General features: G+C 37.0%; 1 protein-coding gene across 1 annotated transcript in view; it reads right to left on the bottom strand.

Annotated features, from left to right (window-relative positions):
- Positions 1-27299, bottom strand: part of LOC113057022 (DNA primase large subunit-like) — a 55021-nt gene extending 27722 nt beyond the window's left edge. Inside the window, exons 1-10 of the mRNA XM_026224020.1 lie at positions 27196-27299; positions 26693-26844; positions 26476-26588; positions 26115-26209; positions 25709-25829; positions 24934-25029; positions 24510-24647; positions 4782-4849; positions 2711-2783; positions 1763-1948 (exon numbers count right to left, since the gene is read on the bottom strand). Coding sequence (XP_026079805.1) covers positions 1763-1948; positions 2711-2783; positions 4782-4849; positions 24510-24647; positions 24934-25029; positions 25709-25829; positions 26115-26209; positions 26476-26588; positions 26693-26837 — 1035 coding nt within the window. The 5' untranslated portion in view covers positions 26838-26844; positions 27196-27299. The remainder of the gene's footprint in view (positions 1-1762; positions 1949-2710; positions 2784-4781; positions 4850-24509; positions 24648-24933; positions 25030-25708; positions 25830-26114; positions 26210-26475; positions 26589-26692; positions 26845-27195) is intronic.
- Between the last annotated feature and the right edge of the window lie 305 nt (positions 27300-27604).

The raw sequence follows: 27604 nt of genomic DNA, 5'->3' as shown, positions 1-27604 counted from the left end.
ACAATGATGTCACAGAATATTGCCCACCATTCTTCTGTGCCCATGTGAATGCAGAAATCGACAGAACCATTGTGCAGCTTATTCATTTTAGATTACTTAAGATGTTGATATTCACCTCAATTGCAGACCACTCAAAAACTCCCATGCTATTGTTAGTACCGTATTGTTATTTCTAGTACAGCTAGCACAGGCTGTGCTGTATTTCACTCACGGTATATCTACTCATGAATAATGCATTCATCCACACGACAAAAGCCATTTCAGGGTATTTGTTTGCATTCACTGTGTTGGTACAATTGAATCATGTTGCCTCAATCCAAGAATTAACTGAATATTAGCTGCTAATGGTATAGAAGATTTATAGTATGATTTGAATAAATTACATTATAACAAAATGCTATCCTGCACCAGTCATGAACACTTCACATCTTTCCCAAAGCATCCAAACAGGCAAAGCTTCAGAGAGTTTCAGGAGATTTGCCATGAAGTTCTGCCATTGACACAGAAAATATAACAGCGCTTAGGAACACTCCGTCATTTTAAGTTTCTTAGACAGTCAAACACTTGTGCACAAAAGTAGATCAATTGCGTATTTCATATCTGAGCTGCTGACACAAATACAGTCTAATAAATCTTGTAATGCTTTAGGGAGAGAAAAAAAGAGGGAAATGTTCAGGCACAAATTCTGGATGGTAAGTATAACATTATCTCAATAAGAGCAAAAGTTATTGCTTATTCACGGATGAGAATAAATGAGAGTCCATATGTAAACTAAGAAAGCACCAAAATATTAAATGCACAGCATTTAATATTTAATATCACAGCATATGATGAATCAGAGTTTAAATAATCTGCAGAGTTTTAAAAATCAAATGTAAGACCTTTTATAGTTGTTTTTTTTTAAGACCTTCAAAAACATAAATAATAATACCATATATCAAGAACCAGTGGAGACCCCAAATGATTGACTAATAACTAAGAAAATAGAGTTATTTTAGTCTGTGTTGGTCAGTTCACCAATATGTAGTCCATATTCTAAACTTTTAATTAACACCTATTTTGTATCAAGTATTTTGTGGTTTAATAAATAGTTATTGGTCACAATTAACGCTTTTTTATTGGTTGCTATCAGCCCCCAAAAAACCATGTAGGTACATCCCTAAAAAAATGATAACTAAGCAGCTACAATCCCAGAAGAAACAAGAAAACATAAAACTGGGAGTTCCAGAACAGCTGGAGCAGCATGTAATAAGTGATTTCTGAGCTGGTACTGAGCTCTCGTGAGACTGACGATTTCTTCAAAAGTGTTACCCGTCAAGACGGCCATTCTAAGGCAAGGTTCTGAAATGCATTTGTTTCTTCTTGATTGAGCATCAGCTGGGAATGAGCATTCATTTGCGGGGTGCAGGGAGGGAGGGAAACATAGGTCTGAGATTGGGAGTGTAATTTTCTTGTTTAATGTACCATGCGCAAAAAATAAGATCTTACGTGTTCCTCTAGAATTGTAATTAAGGACACGATGGAAGGACAAATTATCTCCAGCATCAGTATAAGAGAGCTGAATAACTTGGCCTTCTAATATCTTCTCACATTCATTTGGAGTTATTGAAGGATGAAGAAAGAGAATGACATCACCAAAAAAAAGTAAAACATCGAGGAATTGCTACAAGCACAAACATATACTAAAGTAACCATCTGGGGACAAAAACCTAAGGAAAACCAGGACAATGTGAGGGAGTACAAGCTGAAAATAAAGAGTTACCTTGTCTGCATCAACTTTTCCTTTGACAAACTCTGACCTCCAGAACTGCAGGGCCTGTTCCAGAGTAAGACCAATGCCCTTGAGGAACAGGCCATACTGCATGCGCCCACCGTGCCGCAGGTGGTGGTTCTCTCTCAGTGCCTTGTGGAGATGCCTCATACACAAAGGAAAGGACTTGCCCGAGAGCTGATTGAAGGGAAGAAAAGAGAAGAGTGCTTATTAAAAATGGCTTGATTTATAAATTAGCCAATTCTGAGGTGCAGACAGCTACAAGTATTAGTTCCTTAAAAAAGACGACAAACACAGAGACCAAAGGTCCACTGTTAACAACTGTGACACAATCACAGCCAATTAAGACTTTTTGGATTTTAAATGTACAATTATGTGTGACTAAGAAAAAAAAAAACTTGCATTTACTCTGAATAGTTTTATTGCACCTGGTTACAATGTGGTAAAATACTGATATGGGGCACTTTGTTTTAATGCAAAGGCTTTAATTACAAGAGATTTCCATGTATCCAATAATGTTCAAATAAAAGCAAAAAGTGAAGGACAAAATTTGCATGTGCTGATGAGCCACTTAATTGGAACAGCAACCGGCCCTGAGATGGCATAAACCGTGCACACACACACACACACACACACACAAAGAAGCAGATCTTCCCACAGACAGCTTTATTCCCAAGAAACATCTGTGCACATCCACTCCAACCACCAAAGTAGGACATGCTCAATGTCCTAGTAACTTGAGAATTCAGGGAAAGGAAAACATAAAAATGTGCACAAGTATCAAGAGCCAAATATAAAGCAAGTAGTGAAGGGCACTCTCCTGAGACCCAATACATTTGTAAAAGTCCTAATAAATCCTGTGCAGCACAAATTATTTAAATAAATCATTTACTTTGCATATATATGGCATTTTAAAGAATTAATGCAACTCCGTCTTACCGCATCAATCTGCTCAAGAGAAATTTTCCCAATGTTCTTTTGAATGCTGTAGTCCTGACCCACATAGGCATGGCTACAACAAAAGAATAAGGGAACAAATGATGAGAGCCAATCACAGTGAAGACAAATCACAAGGTCAGAGTAGAACACTGACTAACAGGCTAGTTATTTAAATGCATTCCTGTTTTCTGGTGGAGGAACAAAACATTGCAAGTGGAGCGCATACCTTGATACAGAATCTGCAAGATGCAGACATAATATCTTCTTAGCAATGGCACATTCTTTAAAAAATAACTTGGACCCAATTTTAGACACTGAAGTATGGTTTGTGGGGGAGCAAGCTAAAGTTTTAGTCCACTAAAGCAACTTTTATATAATTAGTTCCACATTTTCCTCAAAGATGGTTATGCCCAGATCTCATTCATAATATAAAGTGGCAAAAAAATAAGTCAAAAAGACCATTGTATCCCTAACACATTCACCCTCTACTCTTGACCAAATGTAGGAAACGAGACACAAATATTGATTCAGAATGATGTTGCCTGGATAAAAACAAAAAACAAAAAAAAAACATAAGAACAAATGAAATGGCCTAAAGCACAGAGTGTGCAAGAATAAAGAATGTTGCATGAGATAACTTTTTTTTTTTACTGGAACACATACACTACCACTCAAACTTGTATACTTTCATTCAAGAAAGGATGGATTACAGTGATCAAATATGATACAAAAGACCTGTAATTTTACAAAATGTGTATTTATAGTTCAAATAAATTATGTTCTTTTGAATTTTTTATTAATCAACAGTACAAAGTAATAATAACAAATCAGCATATTAGAATGATTTCTAAAGAACTACGTGACACTGGATGACTGGAGTGACGGCAGCTGAAATGGCCTTGCCATCAAGGAATTAATTACATTTTAACATGTATTAAAATAGAAGTTATTTTAAATTGTAATAGGCCTAATTCATCGCAATATTACAGTTTTTACTGTATTTATTTTTTAACATTAGCATTTATTTAGACAATATGGGGGGGGGGTGATTTTTATATAGTTATTACTCCCAGTAATGCTCAAAGCGTAAACAGAAAAAAGCAAACGTCAATTGTACATCAGCGCTGTTATATCACAAAGCCACAGACTGTTCTACTGAATCCACTGACATCCAGAAACAGACGTGCTGAGGTCATGATGACGTCAAATACTACACAACATTTTCATGAGAAGCTCATGCAAAAATGGGACTGGTGCAGAGAAGCGGATTCCTTTTGGTCTGGTTCCACCAAACAGTGCCACATCTGCTGAGACCTTGTGATGGTATGAATAATTAAGCATTTCCAGGCCCTGTTCTCCCATTCCTCTATACTCCCTCACTGTTCCACTCCACACCGGCCTTTCACACCCTCTTATCTGGCTTGCCCAGTACTGACAGAAAGTAAAAGAGTCTACTAGCCAATCCTCTGCAGCCCCAACTGTCCCCTCTAAAGACACATCCAATTAAAATGCTCTCATTCAGAGTCTATCAAAAACCAAATGAATTGACTGCTGGGAATGCTGCCATTGTTCCCCTTCACTGCGAGCAAGTGGAGGGACACAGTCGTCCGTGCAAGCGGAGTGGCCAATGACTGAGAGGGCCAGCTTTAATCTACACCGGTATCCCCGCTGGGCTGCAGCCAAAACACAAGGCCAGGTTCACACGTGGAAGACCCGTTGTGCATCATAATGGGACTGTGCCAAGAGCATTAATGAAAGAGAGTGAATGAAAGCCCTTGTGAGAGATAAAGGAAAGCAGTCTTGAGTCACTTTGGGTACCGGCTGGCCTCGAGTGGACCATCTGATCCGTCCTCAGTGGGCCGGGAAAATTGCAAACAACAACTAAGGATTATTGTATAAATGTTTTTCCTACTATTTTTTAAGAAACAAAAAAGAAAAGTCCCATGTGGATATTTCTGAATAAAACACCTGGTTTCATAAAGCTGCTGTAATAATCACAATGTGATAATAAAGAATGTAGAATATAGCTTTACATCACAAGAGATTAACATTTTCCAATGGCTTCAATTACCTGAGGTGGCTCAACAGAGGCTGGAGTCGTTCATCAGAGTGTACCGCCGGCAGGGAGCGTGCAGTCATCTAGAAGGGAAAAAAAAATGTTACATATGTTAAGGGTCAGAGGTTAAAGCAATTCTTACAGCAGTGCAGTAAAGATAAATTCAAAAGGTCAATAACTAGAGCATGAACTGTGAATTTATACGGACTGAATAATGAATAATTTTCCTAGGGTAATAAAAGGTACTCAATAAGCTGAAAGTCTTTTAAATGGCCAAAAGATAAATAATAGAAACATTACTTACAAACCAAATGATAAACACAAAATAAAAAAAATAAAAAAAGTGTTTAGTTGAAATGGTGTCAAAACAGATCTGTTTTTTTTTCAGTAAATAAGGTTTTTAAATCTCTTCAGCACAAGATCATAAATCAACGCTGGTGCTAAAGTGGCAGGATATCTGTTAACTGAAGCAAAACGGAGACAATGATGAAGAGACGCAGAGGTTTGAGGATGATCAAGCTATCGAGACGCTGACAAACTGCAGCGTAGGCAGCAAACGTTCCAGTCCAATGACCACTGACACAACCTTTAAAACTAGATCACCCACCGTCCAACTCCTCAACAATGTTCAAGTATCAATTATCATTGACGACATTCATGGATTTAAAGGAATAAAAAGGATAAAAGTTCAGCAGTGCAAAAAATCAAAATCAACATTTCTCAAATAAAAATAAGAGCACCAAGACTTAGTCACCAAGAAGAGTCATGTGGGTCAATCCATCTAAAGTGGGCCAATGGAGGTTGCTTGACCAATTTTTAATTTTCCTATCTATCTATCCATATATCTTACTATCTATGGTAATTATCTCTAGCACTGCCAAAATTTGGGGGCTGATTATCTCTATTGGGGGACCAAACTGCAAACTGAGATACATTTTAAAAGGCTGCAGATTAAAAAAATCACTAATAAAAATTCTCATTGGCTATCATTGATGAGAAAAATGCAAGAATACCTTGTGAATGAGTATTTATAATTCTCTAATTTAAGAATTAAAGCTCTATAAAAATCACTAGCAAATTATAATAAAGATAAAGATTATTAATTAAAAAAAAAAAATTCACAAATGTGCCCAAAAATCATGTGTAAATAATTTTTGGTGTAGCCCTGTAAACTGCTCCGTAAACACACTTTTTTTTTAAATATTTTTTTATGAATAGTCGAAATTAACAGACTATAAGTCATAACCAAGACAGACCATGTTCCACTATCATCCTTTCTAGACCTTAATATCGGAAAAGGTGACCTGATGTTTTTGTAGAATTCAAGCATTGAGAATAATAGGAAAAATCCATGAAAATAATCGTTTATCTTTGTATTTGTCTTTTTTTCTGTGCAATTGTAACACTTCTGAAAATCTGAAAACATGGAACAAACTCCATAAAGAAGACTTTGAGGAATCATTTTATCCTTTTGTATTATCAAGTGAAACCCAACTACATGTCGTCGGAGATAAAAGCTCAGCACAAAGTCTTTGTCAGATGGCAAGCAGCTTTCAATTTCATGCTCATTTAATGAGACACTCCCAGTAATGTCTCCTATCTGTCCTCCACGGCCATGAGAAGCCATTACAGCAACACCCATCAGCCACGACGGCTCACTAACGGCAGAGAAAATGAGGCACACTCATTACGCCAAAACAGCCATGTTGGTGATCCAGATAATTGGCAGGAAATAGAAGTAAGAAGCAGGAAAGTGGCATAGAGGGCCGGCCTGCTGAGGGTCAGTGTGCAGCGCTGTGAGGGGGCCGACAGAGAGATGAGGAGCATGGTGGTGGTGGCCCTGAGCCAGGTCACTTTTTTCCATTCCTGAGCATGACAATCACTTTCAGTTGAGCCTGTCAGGTACATAAGACACTGATAGGAAGCTAGATTGGAGCCTGATGTGATTTTCACAAGGTCACATTCGTCACTTCACTCCTGCAACTCAATGCAATCCCATGGGTAAAGACAGGCAAGTACATTAAACTTTTACATGCTGATAACATATGCAGAGCAACCAATAGTGTACCTTAAAGTTCATACTATACATCTTCTCTTCACAGTGTTCCTGAACGTATGGCACTGTGCAATACATTGCCAAATGATCACCATCATAAAGATTTTCTCTATAGCAGGGGTGCCAAAACTCGGCCCTGTTTAGCTCTAACTTGCCTCAACACACCTGCCGGGAAGTTTCTAGTATGCCAAGTAAGAGCTTGATTAGCTGGTTCAGGTGTGTCTAATTAGGGCTGGATCTAAACTGCAGGACACCGGCCCTCCAGGACCGAGTTTGGGCACCCCTGCTCTATAGCAACTGAATTAAACTTGAAGAGATTGTTCAGGGATCCCAAAAATCAGTAGCTGATAATAATTGCTATTGAAATCATAAAACTGAATTTCCACAGCAAATAATTATAAAAAAGTAACACTGGAGTATAGCTTTTAAGTAGTTCTCAATTAAAAGACATTTAAAGCAAATATTCAAGTAAACAGTTTGTAATAGAGAACAAAAGAATAAACTAAGAACCAGAAACGTCTGGCCACAGGTCTATGAGGCAAATGAGTTTACATTGACTTCACTAAAACAGGCACTACAAATATGCAACTTAGCCCTAATAAAAATATTATATATATATATATATATATATATATATATATATATATATATATAATTTTTTTTTTTTTAACACACAAAAAATTACATGCACAATTAGGCCATGTTTATTCATAAAGCAACATGTGGTTTAGAAATATTCTTTGTACCAAAGTAAACTAAGATTCACTAATATTTTACTGCTTCACAGCTAAACATATGCTTAGCATCTTTCTGTCTGGATTAAAGCAATGTCATTAGTTATAGTGTTGCTATACTGACAAAAAGAAATGCACAGGAATTTCTCCATGAGGAGATAATTGCAGCATCTCTATCTTCTTTGAAAGGGATTCTTAACAGTTATGGAAATCGAGACATCTCAAAGAATATAATTCATGTCTGTCCCCTTAAAACTAGAACCTAATTTGTTCATTTTCTGTCACTTGACTCTAACAAATCAGAAATGCAGTGTGTACAAATTAAACACTTTGTGGATAGTATGGCGAGACTTCCTTTTAAACTGATTATCATGTTGGTTGCTTAAGACACATGACTAGGGAACAGATGTCGCAAAAAAAATATGCCTGCTGAGACAAATAAGGGAGAATTGGAAAGACAACTCCCCCATCAGGATGAAACAAGTAATGCAAGAACATCTTTACACTCCAGTTGAGCAAATACTGTACAGTTTGTCCTTTCATACAGAAACAGAGCATATCTGCTAACTTTCCATTTATGTTTGGATACAACATCACCGGCTGACAGGCTGCTGAGACAGAAAAGAAACTGATCAAACATGCCAACCTGAAGCTTTAAGCTTGATATGAAAATGAATTTACTTCAGCTGGTGTCACTTCAGAGATAAGCAGAAAAGAGCAAAGCAATGATTCTGTAGACACGTCTATATTATACATACTGCAGTACATTTACCCAATGTCAAGGTTTGAACAAACCTGAAAAGACACATTCGTTCAAGGTAGGAATGTCAAGAGTAAGAAGAAAAAAAAAATACACCGTATCTGTAATAAACGCTTCAACTCTAATAACCATGCATTAAACACTGACAATCATTTTAGTTTTATTTTAAATTACTATTAAAAAATACCAGCACAAGTTAGCACAACGGTTTTCAACACTGACAAGAAAATAAACATTTTGTGAGCAACAGCTTTGCCAGATTTAGCTATGCCACTGCAATTACATGAATGAATTTATTTTTATTTACAGAAATATCTGTATTAAGTGATAGTTCACCCAAAAATAAAAAGATTCTGTCATGAATTACTCTCCATCATGTCGTTCCAAACCTGTAAGGCCTTCGTTCATCTTCAGAACACAAATCAAGAATTTTCATGAAATCCGAGAGCTTTTTTGACGCTGTATGGACCGCAACACAACTGAAATATTGAAGACCCAGAAAGGCACTAGGACCCCATTAAAATAGCAAATGTGACATCAGTGGCTTAACCATAACTTTATGAAGCTACAAGAATACTTTTTGTGCACAAAAAAAATTCTTATTTTCTTAGTCTTCGACACACATTCACAAGAGTACCATGATGCACATTTCTGGACCTTGATGGTGGTAGTTGCTGTCTATTCCAAAGATGAACGAAGATCTTACGCATTTGGAACAACACGAGGGTTTTCATTTTTGGGTGAACTATCCCTTTAAATAAAAAACTATTATATACTATTTTTACTGTATTTTAATAAAATAGGTGGTATTAAACCCTCTACATCAATTGTTGTTCACCAATAGAAATAATAAAAAGCTTTTTTTTTTTTCTCTCGAAAAAATCTCCCCTCTGAACATGTCATACCGACTCAAGGGCTGGCAACAGAAACATGTGAAATTATCCAGACAGGAAAAGCTAATGAGCGGACTGGTCCAGATGGTGATTCAACTGTGATGAAACATACAAGAAATAATTGAGAGGCATGCTTGTCATGGACTTTAACTCCTAGATAGCCCTTGTGCACACTGCTAGAGGCTATGCAAAATGGCGAGAAGACGATGCGGCTAATTGGCATCACTGAGGTCCTACGGAGGCTTGCTGGACTCTCTGAGGAATGGCAGGCACTCTAGATTTTGCTTGTTAGCAAAAGCGCCAACAGCTTAGTCCATCTCAATGCGAAAGGAGTCTGGTGATCTTTAGTAGAAGAAAGGTACAGTCACCACACTGCATTATGAGCACAAGAGGCCAATCTAACAAGATTATCAGTGTGTACAGCGCATACTGACATACTGAGCAGAGCAGGTGGTTGACAAAGATCACTGATGAGAAAATAGACACACACACACATTTCGTACTCATATTAAACTCTGCTTTGGGTTTAAAGGAGAGCATTTGGATGACTGCCATTTCATACAATTTCATAAGCAGCTTACAAAAACACATTACTGAGAGCAGAAACTCAGAGCGGACCTTATGAAAGAATCACATGGTTCAGCACATGAGAGAATGGCTTAATTTTCATGTCCTAAATGTCTTTATGTGGCACAGAAGACCTTGGAGAAGACAAACCTCTCAAAAGCCATAAGCTCGCAACAACAGTAACGTTTATGTGAACGGCCAGCGACTCTGAGCAACCTGCAAGCTGCTTAAATCCTGAACAACCACGCTCCGAGCTTTAACTGTTTGGATCCGATGATAACATATTGAGCAGACCTTTCCGCGTGCTCCTGAAGATGGATCTGTGTAAAGCCGTAAATCAGAAATCCCACTGTTGCCTTCATAAATCCCCAGATAGGCCATATTGAGTGCTGGATTAGCATAGTCTGGAACGAGGCTGCAAAAGTCATCTCCCCTTTGTTGGTGGAGACATCAGCGTCTTGATAAGCAATCAGCAATACCAAAACCGACAAGATTAACTGGAACCACTGAGGGGAATCTGCCCAACAAAGATACAGAGATGCAGGATGCATGTCTAACACGAGCCAGATAGTGTGCAGCTTATAAGAGGAAGAATTTTTAAAAACCAACAAAATAAATCATGCATTATTGCATTGTACACATTTAGTTAAAAATGAAAGCATTAATATACAACAAGCTTAGCTTTTATTTGCCAGAAAACAAGTTTAGCATTTATTTGCCTTTGCTAAAACTAAATTTCTACATTTTTGTGTTGTTTAAGTGAACAGTTTAAGTTTCAGTAACACTTTATTTTACAGTGTACTTGTCACAGGTGACAAACTATTGTAATAACAGTAAATTATGCCTAATAACATGCAACTAAACCTAAGCCAAACCCTCATCCTAGCTCTGACCATATAGTAAGTGTATGTAATTAATTCATATTACTCTGTAACAAAGTGTAAATGAGCATTATTGTAGTAGAATATTTAGTGTAAGATTTAACTCCAAAATGTTTTGAAAATGAAAACAGAATTGGCACAAACCATGTTTTAAAAGTGAAATCTCTGCATCCAAATACAAAGGAAAAAATTGCATAGCAATGGCAGAGCTTCAGAAAATGCAAAAAGAAAAAAATGTTTGCAAATATATTACAAATTTATAACTAAACATGTTTTTCCAGGATTACGTTAGATGGACCAAAAGTTGCAACAGCAAGCTAAAAGCTTGCTTCATCCCTCAAAATATTAGAAATGTTTAGAAATAGAAGTAAGAAGGCCTGGAACCAACAGACTTCACACTGATATGAAATACAGCTTAATGCGTGGTCTGGAGAGCTCACTCATACCTGTCAAGTGCTAAAAGCATTTGGATGGGAATATTTTGCTTTAAGGAATGACAGGTGAGCTGGAGTGTTGCCCTCTGCTTTTCCATCCCGTCAAAAAAAAGCCTGAAGAAATAAAACCACAAAAACACTGGAAACCTGGACTCTTATTCTGGACTTTATTTAAGGTATTACTTTACATTGAATTCGTTAAATGAGTTCTCTAAAATAAGCAAAACTTTTAACCCCAAAGGCAAGCTCCAAAATGACAACCTTTATATCTTAATAAGCATTGCAGGGCTCTTGAGACAGACACAGAAATAATTCAGCGCTAACCTTGGTGACCAGCATCACACTTGCTGTGTAAGCACAATAATCTCGGGCACTTCCCACAGAATACCTGTGCTGACTTCAAGAGCCTTTCACAAGCTGACTGATTGAAAACACAGGCTTCTCTTGTTAGCGTTACAGCAAAATGTCATTCGATGCAAATTCACCGGAGCTCAGAGACAGAGGCAGAGTTGCAGAGTTGGCGTTAAAACTTGGCAACCGGCGGACTGCTGTGAATTGATGCATGGTGCAGGATCATTTACTATCCTGCGGTCCGCATAGATCACTGACTGACTTTCCAAAAAGGATCCAAAGTATTTCAACACAAAAGATACTTGGGCGACACTTCAAGGTTTTCAACTTTCACGTTTTGTGAGGAGACCAGAACTGCCATCTGGACACTAGAACAGAGGTCATTCGTCTTTTATGAAGACATGATGAAACCTATGAAATTGTGTATAACTGCTGCCACGATGCACAGCTGCCATCACCCAGGACTTTCAGCCAGCCTTGGGAAGACAAAATTAATTCAGGAGTTTTCAAACTTTTTAAAGGCAAGATCTCTAAAATCCATTCTGACGCTACATTTAAGCCCTGCGGTGCGAAATGTGTTTTTACTGGAACTGATATTGGTGACAACGAAGTCGTGTAGTGTGAAGCAAACAGCAATCCGATAACTGTCATATACTGTAAAATATTACTTATATCAAGTCGAACACACCTTTTGTTTGGGGCGTTCAGTAAGTTCCTTCACGAAAACATCATCAAATCTGACCAATCAGGTTTTGAACTGTCACTATGCCTTTAGGTTCAGTATTTTTAGGCTCACTGTCAAAAATACCAGTGTGAACGCTAAGTGAATCAAAACCAAATGTATTGTTTCCCTTTTTGGTCAGGACCAAATAAACCAAACAAACTGAACGACAAGTTACAAACTACGACTGACTCAATCGGTTATCACATATTGACCCCTTGGACACTTTATTTTCCCCATTTTAAATTCATGTTTATCTCACTCTACTAGACTTGCCACCCAAAAGATGTGCTGGGTTCTGTGTTTTGTTCACACTGGCATGTACCGTAAAGTTTGCACTGAAGCTAGTTAATGTGTTTATCTAACATCATCCTCTTCTGTCCTTAAATGTATTCAGTCTGATATGAAAAGCAAACAGTGATCCAAATCCAGCCTTCTTACACTGTGCAGTTCAGCGGCCTTCGCTCCATGCGCGACCTGAGATACTTGAGGGATGAACAGACAGAGCGAACTCAAAGGTTACGTCTCACTGGAGGTCAATTTTACATTTCCCGTGATGCCTATCTGACATGTTCACTTATGAAAAAAACTATGAGAACCAGAAAACAGGCTGAAGTCTAGGGCAGTGATTCCCCCATTGTCTATAACAATATTCCAAGCCCCTGTTGTTTCCAGTTGTTTGTTATTTAGAGTCAGAGAGGCTTTATTGTCATTTCAATCATACATAGTGTGTACACATTGAATCAGGTTTCCCCAAGATGTTTCAGCTGATTTTAATGGGGTTTTATAGAGGATCTATGAATTGACAAAAAGTAACAGGACAAAACAAGAACGAAACAATAAGTGTAACACCCCACTAAATAATGAAATGTGGCACATAAAAGTTAAATAAATAAATATCGTATTTTTCAGATATTCGCGGAAATCGCATCAGTCCAAAAATAGGTCTTGATGAGGAAAAAAACATAGAAGTCGCACTGGACTATAAGTCGCATTTATTTAGAACCAAGAACCAAGAGAAAACATTAACGTCTACAGCCAAGAGAGGGCGCTCTATGCTGCTCAGTGTGGGCTACAGAGGCACTGAGCAGCATAAAGCGCCCTCTGGCGGCTGGAGACGGTAATGTTTTCTCTTGGTTCATTTCTCTTAGTTCATTTCACTTTGTTCATGTCATATTAATTTTGATAAGTCGTACCTGACTATAAGTCGCAGGACCAGCCAAACTATGAAAAAAAGTGTGAATTATAGTCCGGAAAATACGGTACTCAAAATCCTTTAGACTTGCTATATGCCCTTTACTGCAAAATACACAGACTTGAGCGCGCAATTTGATGCCAGTGATCACTGAATTAATAATTGACTTGTATATGTTATTAAGATACAAAATACATTAAAAATAATTATAAAATGGTCCCAATTTATAATATTATAATATTTATCACAGTGGTTGCTTTGGAAATTAAATCAGTCACCTAAAAATATTCGTACAATGGTGCAATATCAACAAGCACAGCTTATTGGACATTTTCTGCTTTGGTAAACAGTAATTTCAACTATAATAAAATTCCTATGGCCTATTCTGAAACAGCAGAGAAATAATACAAATAATATACAATTCTTACTGCTATCTCTAAGGCTGCATCCATCACTATGAGTGAAAAATAAATAAATAAAACTAAATTATATGACTAGCCTATCATCAACAAACGGCAAATTCATCCTTAAGTGTTCCACTGAAGTGTGAAGAATGTCAAGCATGTAGATCCAGCATCAAAGCAGAAATAAAGATGCTAATAAAACAGCTGAAAATACAATTACCCATCCATACTCGAGCTATAATCTGATGCTGAAACAGACGTCTGAGACTTTGTGCAATAAGATAGTTTGAGAGCCCCACTAAACACTGTCACAGCAAACTGAAAGACGAAGCCTTAAATATTTAAACATCAATGCTTCCCCCTCAAATAATTACAACCCTAAAATATTTATATTCAAGTGCCTTTCAGAAACCCTGGCATTTTGTGAGAGGAAAATTGAAAAATTCAAGCGACAACCACGTTTCACAAGTGGGCGGTGTTGAGAGGCGCACCGAGTGTGTGAAGCGTTCTTCTAGGAAACATTTCACCTCCACAACGCTCTACCTTTGCAGCCACTTTACAATTCCTTAACGATCCATAATGTCACATTAACATCCTCTCAAGGCTTGAATAGAGAACTATCAGTATAAAATGTAGGCAATAAACTTAAATGTTAGTCTAGTAATATAATACAATTAATAATTCACACATTATCATCTAATGAAGAGCTCCTTTCAAAATGCATATACTGGACATATATAGGTAGATAACTGTAAAATCTTCCTGAACATTCACCCGTTTGATATTTCCAATGGAACATTACAAGACTTTAACTTCGCTATACTAAACTGTTTTGCTAATTTCCATGCATCATGCTTTCTCAATTACTCTTTCGCACTTAATTTGCAGCTACCGTACAGGCAAAACAATTAGTAAAATAAACCACACAAATAAAAATCCTGTTAATTGTCAACGTCGGTTTCTCATAACATCTCTGGCAAGAAACTGACACCTGTGACCAATACCAGAAATATTTTTTAACCGATTATTGCTGTTGTACTAAGGAAGTGTTAGTACAAAACATGCCTGAAGGCTCCCAGCTTCCCTAAAGACAGGAAACTACTTAAAGCGCTCCCTGTTCTGCATTTAAGCAAGAGGGGAGACACTGAAGACAAGACTACAAGTGGAGCTTTGATAAATGCATGGAGCGCTCACATCATTACATCCCAGGCAAGACTTGCCGACAAGGAACCCAAATCAATCTTGTTATCTGGATCCCACGAGGAGGTCATCTCTCTCCTCCAGCATTCATCAGGACATTTGGCACAGCACAAAGCGGGAGAGATCACCAGCCTGGCATTACACATTCATAAATCAACAGCACAAGACCACTGGACTGCAAACTTGTGGGTAGATTGTCTAGAGCGATACTTAAAGACAATTAAAAATATAGAAGCCGAAGTGTTTTTAATTGTAAATTCTCTTCACACTGCCTCAAGATGTTTGGTGTTATAAGCCAGTGCTTCAAAGGCCTCATTGACATAAGTGCTACCTCTCCAGTTAGATGCCATTATACAATGCAAAACCTTTCTAGTTTCCCATCAGTGTCGTTATTTGGCCGGTACACTAGTTGGGCAGAGAACATTTTGTAACCTTTTTACCTGCAGTGTGAATACATTTCGTAAGAGGACGCACTGCTTCGACTACCAATAAAACTGCAGACTTTTCAAATGCTCAAACTTTCAAGAAATGGCACTAGCTATTTAAGACCTCTAAAAGATGTCTATTTTAAAATGCAATGTATTCTTTTGATGGCAGAGATGATTTTCCATAGCATTTACTCCAGGCTTCAGTGACACATGATCCTTAAGAAATCAATCTAATATGCTGATTTGGTGAGTAATAAATATATTATTAATGCTGAAAACAGTTGAGCTGTAATATTTGTGTGCATTTGTAGTTTATGATATTATTTTTCTATACCATAACAACATCATTTACTGTAGCATTCTTATAAAAGAATGATAAATCAATAACTAAGAGCCTGAGGGGAGTCGGCTATTGTATCTGAAGACCTGACAAAGCTTTGACCACAGAATTTAAAATAACAGGTTACATTCACTATGCATTTGCACTCTATGTAGTCCAGCAATGTCTTGTGTATGCATAGTTAAATATTTGTGCGCAGTACAATAGACGCTGATTTGCACTGAAGGTTTGATTTAAAATCATTAAAGTGCATTTATCCATCCATTAACAATCCTGTCATAATTTACTGTTTAATGCACCAGCAGACGGCATTATCACATGGCTGCATATAGTTAATTTAAGTTCATTTATGAGCCAAATGATTAATTTCCATGAGGGAATTTTATTTAAATACTTAATTAAGATACAGTTACATATTAGGCTATTTAACTCACTGATACAAACTGCTTTCCAAAAAAAATATATATATATATCTGAGCCAATCCTTAAGCTTTGTTGACTCAAGTTGTTATCAGAGTCCCTCCGCATTGATCAGATAATGAAGCAAGGAATGCATCATCCCTTCGTCTGGACACACAACAGCCATGCTTGCTCATTAATCACCCGAGAGGACAGGGAAAATAAACCTTCAACTGTAGGAGATAGCCTTTTAGTTACGGAAGGACCCAGCATGATTGAGAGTTTGCCACTGCCATGTTCTTCAGCATGTGTCCATCCATCCATCGGCACTTCCACAGCCCTAGCCAGACACACCAGCTACAGCCAAATGGATAAAATTGGGCTCTGGATTGACAGCTTCAATTGAATTGTTGGCAGGCAGAGAGGAAGTGCTTGTGTTTTTCTACTCTGCCTAGGTGACACTCAATTAGGTCAAGCTTTACTTTGGAAAAGTGTGTGATGCCTAGCGACAAGGTGATATTTCACAACCTGGTGCTAAAAAGAAACACTTCACAAAATTAAACCGAAGAACCTGGAATCTGTCAGTGTTGAAAAACTGATTAAAAGTAAGTATCTTTGGTGGCCATTGACAATCTTATCACATGAATACAGCAAAGGTATTGGAGGCATAACATTACTGTGTTACAGTAAATACATTCATTAGAGATGCACTGTGATTTCAGCCAAAAGAAATTGATAGTCATTTCTGCCAACTTGACAGTCGAAAGAGAAAAACATGGTTGAAAAGGTGTATGTGAAATCATCTGGTTTAATTGGATCTAATGTAAACACAAATGATGATGGATGATAAAAAGACGTCACATCTATGGCTGATTTATGTGACAAATGCACTGCTGTTGTTGCTCAAAAACACAAAACAGGACAACAAACTTGCTGCAAACTTCTTTTTTTTAAACTTACTGTCCCCAAACTTTTGAATGGTAGTGTATATGAAACAGTAACGCAACTTACATGAGAGTTTTAGAGACTGAATGAATTTTTTAAATAAATTTAATCCTATTCCACCATCCGTAGATGGCAGAAGTGCATTCATCCAGCAGTCTGCAGTATCTGTGTATAGCTTCTCTTTGTTTCACAAAGACTTAAAAAAGGAAAATCTTAAGGGAAAAAGATGTTTCAGAACTTATTTGATTCCTTTCCAAAATATTTAAACCGAGTTAATTAAACATATTATTTTGCCCCAAATTAATTAAAGTAATAACTCTCCAATGAACACAAAATCTAACTTTCAAATATTAAACTCTTGTGTCAAAGTTTCCTCTCTCACAAACACTTCTAACAATGAAAGATTTATGCATGCTCCAAATTGCCAGTATCTATTTTAAGATGTGAAACTTAACTTCTACGGTTCAGTAAAAGACAGCCTTTTCTTTCAGTCAAGTTTAGTTTTGGAAGTAAAAATCCTGCAAATCAAGGTAAAGGTAAGATCAGACAGCACAGAGGGGCCACTTATGATATTTTTAGATTCATAATTAGGAGTAGCTCTGTTTAATGAGAAAAATCCAACTACGAGCAATAGCACAAATAAATACAATAGATTTTTAAAAAAAACAGTGATTTTCAGTGGGTTTTTTTTTTTAAAGGAGATCTAGCATTAGTTTTTAGGTACAGAAATTTAATAAAGTAATCAAATGTAAAACAGAATCGCATATTTGCCTGTATAAATTTAAGATTGTTCTTTATTAAAGTTAAAAAAGCATTTTAATCAAGAGCAGTGAGTGATTTCTTTGTTGTTTCTGTCACTTTAAGAGAATGCACTGATCCAGTAGGCCTACGTTCAGCTGGCTATGTCTGCTGTAGGATACTTACCAAGATGGGCATTTTGACAATTTTTGTGTGAATTTGTATATTTAAACAATACTTCACAGAGAGCTTATATTCGCGTGCCTTCTGAGGCACGGGTTTGCACGCTTCGGATAAGCACACTCACAAATCTTCTCACTGTGCAAGTACTTCACACTCTCAAAACGAGTCGATCTTTTGTTCGTTATCTGGCTCAGCTCGGTGTTCTTCTTCAGTTCTCTCTTCACAGAAGTTCAGTCAGTGTACTGTTTGAGTAAATTAATTACTCCGGGATATTGATTTGTTTGAACTCAGAGGGAGTGTCAGACACATTAAAAAAAGTGAACAGCTTAAGTAATTTGTGGATTAATGCGTATTGGAGACGCGAACCGTTTAAAACTATTCAGTTCGATTTGGTGAACTGGTTCAAGAAGATCCGGTTACATCGAACGATTCATTGCCATTCTAAAGGAAATGGTGTTTATGGCATTTGAGGTAATTTGTAAATTACCATAGACTTAAAGCCTAAATAAAACAATTTGCAGGTACAGGGCTTTCGGTACAGTGCACGTGTATACCGAATGACCGAATGCAATATTTTGTGTGCGGAACATTTTTGTGTTTCCAAACGAACATATTAATTGGTGGAACTCTCTGCGTTCAACGCAAATCCCGCCCCGAGCGTTGCGTTTCTGCTGCGTGTCAGTTGCGTGACGGCTGCTTCGCATTTTCTGTGTCTTTACACACCAGAATCATGTCTAACGGGGCGCTGGCATGCTGCTGCTACTGTAAGTGACATAGAGGGAGACCGCAGAGGTGCCGACAGACCAGGATCTTGTCTTCACGACAACAATATCTATACTTCATGTTGAGCATAAATATATAACGCCTACTGATAAAGGACACAGTCAACAGTATTGACGGCAAAACAGACTATGTTTGACATGTGCAATATGCCAGTGTGTCATCGGCCTAAGGTTTTCAAAAGGCATCACGCGAGTTTGAACATCACTACAACTAGGAAAAAAATGATCGTAATTCAAACGCAGCTCCCGTCGGCATTTAAACAGACCTTTGCTCTTAATTTCCGATCGGTCCAACGCAATTACGAAATTTAAGCAGGTCTAAAAACTGAAACTGTTGATGCTGCACTTTACACTTTGGAAAAGTGTTTTTTTTTTTTTTTTTTTTAAATATGAGCAGGCCTACAAGCTGGGATTGGTAATGCTGCACTGTAATCATATTTATATTTTTCATTATATTTTATTATATGATATTGATTTTATTTAGTGGAGAACTTTGCAGCAGTATTTTATTTCTTATTCTTTTTTATTTTATATATATTTTATTAAAAAGTATTTTTTTTAAAAGTGTAAACAAACTGTTAAAAAATGTTTATAGTAATAAACAACCTGCAGTTTAATGTTTGCATTTCTTTCCCTTACTGTACCGAAAATGAACCGAACCGTGAATTTAAAAGGTACGTACCGAACTGTGATTTTTGCATACCGTTACACCCCTAATGTTTGCTATAGAGTGCATGACGTCACGTGCACTACCTCCGGTGGCCATTGCCACTTCATTTGGATGTGGCCTATTATAAAAAATATTCATTATTATAAATAGAGCTCTTGTAATTATTATTGTCACTATTGTCTTTTACTTTACTTTAAAGAACAACAGTAAAATTACAGTACTAACATATATGAATGTTGATGAAACTTTTTATTTTGGAAGAACCCGCAAAAAGACCTCAGTGCTTCTTTCTGTAGAAAACAGCAGATTCATAAATGATTCTCAATACGAATTTGAGAACATTTTTGTCGCACGCATCACATAGTCACATGCCCTGTAAAAAAAAATCATAAAGTTACTGAGAAACTGATGAGTAACACACACTTTGGACTTTAAACCCTGGTGACATGAGCTTGTGCAGCACTGGCAGAATACTTGCATAATGTGAACTACTGTAATACAGAACTACTTGCCTGACAAGCAACAAAAAAAAGTATAATTGAGCCCTTAAAAAGAACATAAAAAATTAATCATAGGAACAGTGTGAAAGTCAAGAACACTGAAGCTTTAAACCAAACCTAATTACCAAGATGACAGAAAAAGAATTAGTCAGATGGTGCAGCCTCTAACATGCTTTATAAGGCTCAGGCTAATAATAATCTTCCGTCAATGGACAGTCTCATTATATTAGAGGTCTTATTTTCTGTGCTGAATATTTGCAGAGCCTTCATCTATGATGACTTTTGAATAACGAGAGGGAATTACATTGACTTTGATGGAAATAGCGTTTTAAATGTCGGACCATAAGCCGCAGCTCAGCTTTGATTAAGAATGGCTCCCTGTGTCAGACGTTCTGTTTGTTCGTCATGGACACAATTAACTCTACATGACTACCTTTGTATTTCACCTCATTCTGCTGGCTGGTGACCACACTTTTAAAAACCGAACACGACGCAAGGCTTTTAAATCATAATTGGCAAGTTCCAGCTTGCCTGCTAGGAGAACCTTTGGAACTTTCCAAAGAAACCAAGTTTCAGCAGGTTTGTCATACAGTAGGGCTGTGATTACGGGGTTGATTAATTAAATAACCAACGATTATTTCGCTGATTAATCAGTAGAAATTTCTGGATTATTAAGCTTTTGTAATTAGTTAAAATATTGGGTTATACATATTCTAATAATACAGGTAATAGGAAATGCAAAATTTACTTTCATCAGTGAAAGTAACATAACTTTGGACCCCTCCTTTTTGAAGCGAGATGCTTCAGACGCTGTCTGTTGTTCAAGAGTGGCTTGACACAAGGAATGCGACAGCTGAAACCCATGTCTTGGATACGTCTGTGCATAGTTGTTCTTGAAGCACTGACTCCAGCTGCAGTCCACTCTTTGTGAATCTCCCCCACATTTTTTGAATGGGTTTTGTTTCACAATCCTCTCCAGGGTGCGGTTATTTCTATTGCTTGTACACTTTTTTTCTACCACATCTTTTCCTTCCCTTTCTCCTCTCTATTAATGTGCTTGGACACCGCTCTATAAACAGCCAGCCTCTTTTGCAATGACCTTTTGTGTCTTGCCCTCCTTGTGCAAGGTGTCAATGGTTGTCTTTTGGACATCTGTCAAGTCAGCAGTCTTCCCACTGATTGTGTAGCTTACAGAACTAGACTGAGAGACCATTTAAAGGCTTTGCAGGCATTTTGAGTTAATTAGCTGATTAGAGTGTGGCACCAGGTGTCTTCAATATTGAACCTTTTCACAATATTCTAATGTTCTGAGATACTCAATTTGGGATTTTCCATTTGAAATATCAGTCTGTGTGTAATGAAGGAATACAATATACAAGTTTAACTTTTTGAATGGAATTGGTGAAATAAATCAACTTTGATGATATTCTAATTATATGACCAGCACCTGTTTATTTTACAGCATTAGTTGAGAATTATTACTTTTTTTTTTTAATTTTGCATGGACTGAAACTGATATCCAAAATAATCAGTACTGAATCGAATCGAATTGCAATCTTGAGAATGAAAATCAAATTGAATTTACGTATGTGGAAAGGTTTGCGCATGGGCTTTTCAGAAGTGACAAGTAGAAATGCAGAAGAGATAAAAACAAAGATCACTAATTAGAAGTACAAAAGGAGTAGTTGTAAAGAAGAAATGTCAGAGGATTTGATATAAGCCAAGAGGAGACTGGTTTTCTTTGCTAAAGTAAGGAAACTTCTTTTGATCCTGTAAACAAACGTTGGTTTTCATAAGACTCACCAGGAACTGCTTAGTTTACAACAGTGAGCGCAAGCTAGATTAAAGTGATTATTACGTTTTGAATATGGATATTTTCGTACAAAAAATGCATCGATTCTCTACAGGAGGCCTTTGTTCACCCCCCAGAGCAGTGCGAGACACTTTTTTTTTATTATTATTAATGGAAAGGCACTTTTTATTTCACATACTTTGGACTGAAGGAATGCAAAACCCGTTGAGTGCCATTAAACAGCTTGAAAGACTTTAATATAACTGAAAGAAGAAATTCATATACACCTAGGATGCCTGGGAGGTGAGTAAAACACAGCCCAATTTTCATTTTTTTGGGTGAACTATCGTACGTAAAATAAACACATTTTTAATTAAAAAAAAAAAAAACGCATAGAAAATGAATGCATTCTTTCACTTTTGGAGATATTCAAATGTAACAATTACTGGTCAATTGCAGCTTTACTAAATCATCATTGAGAGTTAAACTAGGTGATGCATGGTAAAGAATTTTGAACCAGGCAATTGAATTCAGACAATCTCACTGGAAATTATTCAGAGTATCATAAAAGACCCATTCCAGGCCTGATTTATGGAGTCGAGGAGAATATGAAGATTGACACATTTCATTTTCTTCCAGCGTGGCCATCCTGAACGCCATCAAAAAGAAAATGTGCAGGCAGCATATGTTTTCATTAGCCGCGATGGATTAATGCTCGGGCTTATACAGCTTCAATATACTGACAGGAGGGAGATTGTTGACTAGCAGTGTCTTTTCTCCGCTTCGGTCGGACAAGAGCTTACCGAATAATAATTTAAATGACTTTTCTAAAGACATTCCACCAAATAAAATCCATCCCACCAGCTGTCCAACTGCCTGGCAGACTGACTATGATGGCCAGCCTTGACGAGATGGCATGAAGATGACGGGAAAAAAAATCTGCCAAGCTGAAAGATAATTTAACATGCTGAGACAAGCCTTTCTTAATTTTGCATCATCCATCTATGACATATGATAATACCCAACATTCAGGTGTGACACAAAACTCAGAAACAGCATGGCACAAACCACATTTCCTGCAAACCTTCTTCAACTAGCACAAAGGACGTTCAATCCCAGAAGCACAAGGAAAATTATGCATACTACATGCCAGCACTGAATGCACAAAGCCTGTCTCTTCTCCACTTACCAGCGATCAAGCGAACACAACCGCTCCCCAGTTTCAATTAAAATGCCCAATTAAACCCAAGCTGGGCAGACTAATGTTGTTAAGTAATCCGAGTTCACAAAGCTGCCCGATTTATTATTGTTCCCTATATCCTATGCAGATTTTAATTTCTCCAGTTATAGCAGCAATTAAACCCGCTGCTGCATTGTTTACCATCACAGGAACTCTCATTTGAATCTCGGATATTAATGGAGTGAAGATGACAAACAGGCGGCTATTACTTTAACAGCCACCACACCGTTCTGCTGATGAATGAAATATTTAAACTGCACTTCATATTTAGAGTGTTATTTTATACATAACCTCAATGAAATAACCGGTGAACTCATGCTTAACAAAACCTTGATGGAAAACTGGTGCTCACCATTTGTGAATTTATTTGATAAAAAAAAAAAAAAAAAAACACCTGATGGCAAAGCTGCTTTTTCAGCATCATTACTCCAGTCTTCAGCGTCACACGATCCTTCAGAAATTATTCTAATTTACTGATTTGCTGCTCATGAAGCATTTCTTCAAAGTGTTATCAGTGCTGTGAAAACCATGTTTTTTAAGAATTCTTTGATGAAAATGTAAAGTTTAAATATACAGCTTTTAATTTTTATATTTTATTACATTATAAGTGGTTTACTGTCCCTTTTGATTAGCTTAATGCGTTCTTGCTAAATAAAAGTATTTCTTTAGAAAATAAAATATGACCTGGCCCCATGAGGCTGTATATATTGTAATACATTTCTTCAAGCATTTCCAGTACAGTGCCTAGCCATAAGATAAAAGCTTGTTTGATCCTGTATATTTTTTATTTATTTTGATATTTGTGCTTTTGCTACTGAACAAAAGACAAGGAGAAGGAAGCAAAGCTCATGCTTCACGTCAAGCATGAAATGCCTTCAGTGTGCCGTCTGCTGGGAATCTCCTGACACACATTACATTAACATGCATTATAAATATGATGCAAGGGGAGAAACTCAATGGTAGGAACACAAACACAAGCGTCGTTTTTCAAAGGATAATAGCCTATCGCAGGGAAGCACATTTTGCTGCCATTTGGCAGAGTCAGGGCGGTGGGGGAATCAAGACGCCTCCGTGGTGGGTTACAGCAATCTTGGCAGGAGCTAACAGAAAAGCTGCTTTTGATTTCCTGACCAAAAACCCTCCCTGTGACCTCCTCCATCTCCTAGCCGCCTTTTAATCTCCGTCTGAGAGTGAAAATGACCCATGACTTCTCAGTGTGTGCCATCAAGCACTTTACGTTAAGACTCTCCAAACTATCATCTCTTACGCCCACTCTTTCACACCTTAAAAAAAAAAGCAATCTCATGACTGCTATAACCTCTTGGTCGCGTTACCTTTCTAGTCATCCGAGACCACCTTAACGCAGTTCCCCCATCAACTCTAACTGAGAACTACAAGCTGTTTCTGTAGCTTACAATATACCCCCATGAACCCTTAAGAAATAGGAAACCTTTGAGTTTTAGTGAAGAAAAACTTTTTTTTTTTTTTTCACTGATTGTTTTGTGAAGGGGCTCTAATTTTGTTACGTACCGCAAGTGCTTTGGACAGTCTTGTTCGGAAGTCATTAAGGACAATCGTGACAATTTCATGGTGGGGAATGTAAGCATTTCCAGCCAGCAAGTAGACTTTCCTTGTGCGCACTAAATCCAGGGCATCCTGGAATGGCACCTTTACACAGAAAAATTAGAAGTTATATACTTTAATCATTTCTAAATCTACTGCACAAACATTATGTTAAAGGGCTACATCTTACGCTTATTTTAAAAGATTTACAGACAGAAAATTACTAATACTAGTTTAGACAAACACTTACAATCATAGAACATGCATTATAAACTTTAACTTGGTTTAAATTAATTTAAGGATTTGAAATTAATCTTTCTAGTACGCCATATTTTACAAAGTTACTAACTTTTCAGGCTTCTATCATTTTACAATGTTAGAATCAACTTACTTTGTAGACATCATGTTCTTCTACTTTGGTTCCACTTAATCCATAACTGGAGGCAATGAGCTTGTCTTGGAGGTTTTTCTTCTCCTCTGCACTTACCTGTAAAATGAAAGGGAAAAAAATGCACAGTTGACATTTTTGTAGTTCGAACTACAAGAGATGAAGCAGGGACAACATTTGACAAAGACAAAAAGCATTTATCACCACAATTTAGAGAGCAACTTGAAAGAAAAGCAGCAGCTTAAATTATCATGTGAAAAGGTTAAGACAAAATATATTATTTAGCATTTATTCAGTGACATAATGGAATTAGCATTTAATTACGGCTAGAAAACGCAAGCATTCAGGCATAGCTCTGAAAACATATTAGGAATGTTAAGAGAGTGGAACTGAAAGACAAGAACTAAAAGATGAACCGTGTTTTAAGTGTTGAACAACTGCCCCCTACAGGACTGTAAGTGAAAACACACCGTCTCACAGAGCTAAAACATCAATGATTACAATAGGATCTTTCAAATAAAAGACATAAAAAGTAAAATGAAGGTTTTAGCAGGGGCATGCAATTAACAATTTCCATGTTTCAGTTACAAAACGTTACACAAAGTGATGAGTCAGCTATATATTGGGATGCAGGATGCAAGTTTTGAATCGGATTAGGGCAGAAAACAAATAAAAACAGTTTTTGTCATCTAAAATAATTAAATACACAGATTTTTCTGATATCAGCAAAAGAAAGGTAATCAGGGGATGTTGCAACAATAAAATTTATGAGTCTCACCGTCTCGTACTTCAAATTATTCTTATGCAAAAAGTCAGTCTTGTGCTTTGAATGAAGGTGATTAAATCGGTAGCGGAAAAGATCCATTTCCTGTTGGATAAACCACCGCCTAAGGTCCTCCCTAAAATGAAATAAAAGCATATGGATTAATTTATACCTTACATTTCAAACATTTACCAATAAATGAGGGAATATGACTTTGGTGCAAACCCCTGCATGTATGCCTGTAAACTGTTCAGCTTCAAATTAGATTTGAAATGTTACATAAATGCACATTCATAGCTTAAGTTTCAGTATGCTTAAAAAAAATAGATTAGAATCATTCACAAAAAAAGATCTGGCTGGCCAAAACAAAATTCATGAATCGGTTTAAGTACATACTGAATTGCACATAAAGAAAACTTACGTCTGACAATAAGCCAAGCGCAGAATAAAATGGGAGATGTGGTCTTTTCTTCGTTTCTCATATTCAGATATTCCTCCCTGAACCTTTTGCTCACCCTGGGTTATTAGAGCAGATTGGAAGAAAATGAAAGAGATATAAAATAAATGGAGTTTACTAATTTAAAGAGTTCAAAAAGCAGATGTAAGACATAACATTAGTAACTTTTTAATGAATTATGAGCATAATATAGTCAAATGAAAATACCCACTGCCCTCTTCATTATAGACAAATTCTTTTTGAAGAGGTTTCTTTTAACAAAATGTATGCAGTGACTGTGCAGCATAAAAAATAAAGTGTATTATGAAGAATGTGCTGTCCTCACCAGTTCTGCCTTAAGTGGGAAGTTCAGACTTGAAATTTCAGCGTCCAGCTTCTTGATGTATGTTTCTGAATTTTTCACACAGCTCACCCCAAGGTTTTCAACAGTCTTGAGCACTTGAAAGAGCACATAGTAATTATATATACAAATATATCATTAGCATATTGAAATAATTCTCACTTGAAGGCTCTTGGAACATGAACCATACAGAATGACTCACATTTCAATCTCTCCACTGCGAAGGTTTCAAACTCAGTGAGAGAGATGTTCTCCAGAGGAGGCTGTCCATAAAACTGAAGACAGTGCTCGTAAAGATCATTCTGAGAGCTGCCTACCAGCTTCTTTCTTCTGCCTGGAAACTGCATTGCAAATCTAGACAGAGTTTGAACAAAAAGTTTACTAAACTGGATAATGTGAAGTCTTCCATTATACTGTGATCCATATATAACCATCGACAAACCAGCAGCGATTATAATGAATCCAAACGATCGATAAATACACACACAGACACCATAGAACCGTTCTCATGAGAGTTCATAAACAGTAACTATAATATCTAAACGTAAATAAACCAGCTAAAACAGTTCATAGTTTAGTGGCATCATTTGCTTTCCGACACCAATCCTCGTACGTATTTATCATTAAATACAGATATTACAATAATATTAGGTGACTTAACTATATATTTATTACGTGATACTGTGATCTAATAGTAAAACTCACGTCTCAAAACAATCGTTGCCTGTCTCTTCCCGGAGTCTAAATCCCGCCAAAGAGCTGAAGTTCCAAACAAAGCGCGGGAATATGACGTCACTCTGAAAACTCACCAATCGTGTTGCACGAAAGCTGTTTCCGGCATAGACATCACGGTTTCCGGGGGCTTGTTTTGTGTTTCGTTCTGTTCTCTGTTGGTGAATAAAAGTCTAAATCAATTCCACAAAATCGGCTCTTTTGAACAGTTCATTTCAAAGAAGCGGTTCAAACAACCAGTTCAACTATTCTTGTAGGCTAACATGAGAAGTATTACTTTTTCATGGGATTCCTGGCGTTCCAAAAAGCTGTATTTAAGCACATATTGTTGTGTTGTATGTTATTATTATTATTATTATTATTAATATTATTATTATCATTA

This window comes from Carassius auratus, chromosome 38 (genome assembly GCF_003368295.1).
Source record: "Carassius auratus strain Wakin chromosome 38, ASM336829v1, whole genome shotgun sequence".
NCBI lineage: Eukaryota > Metazoa > Chordata > Actinopteri > Cypriniformes > Cyprinidae > Carassius > Carassius auratus.
The sequence above is the reverse complement of the archived record's forward strand: the minus strand, read 5'-3'. Positions and strand labels throughout refer to the sequence as shown.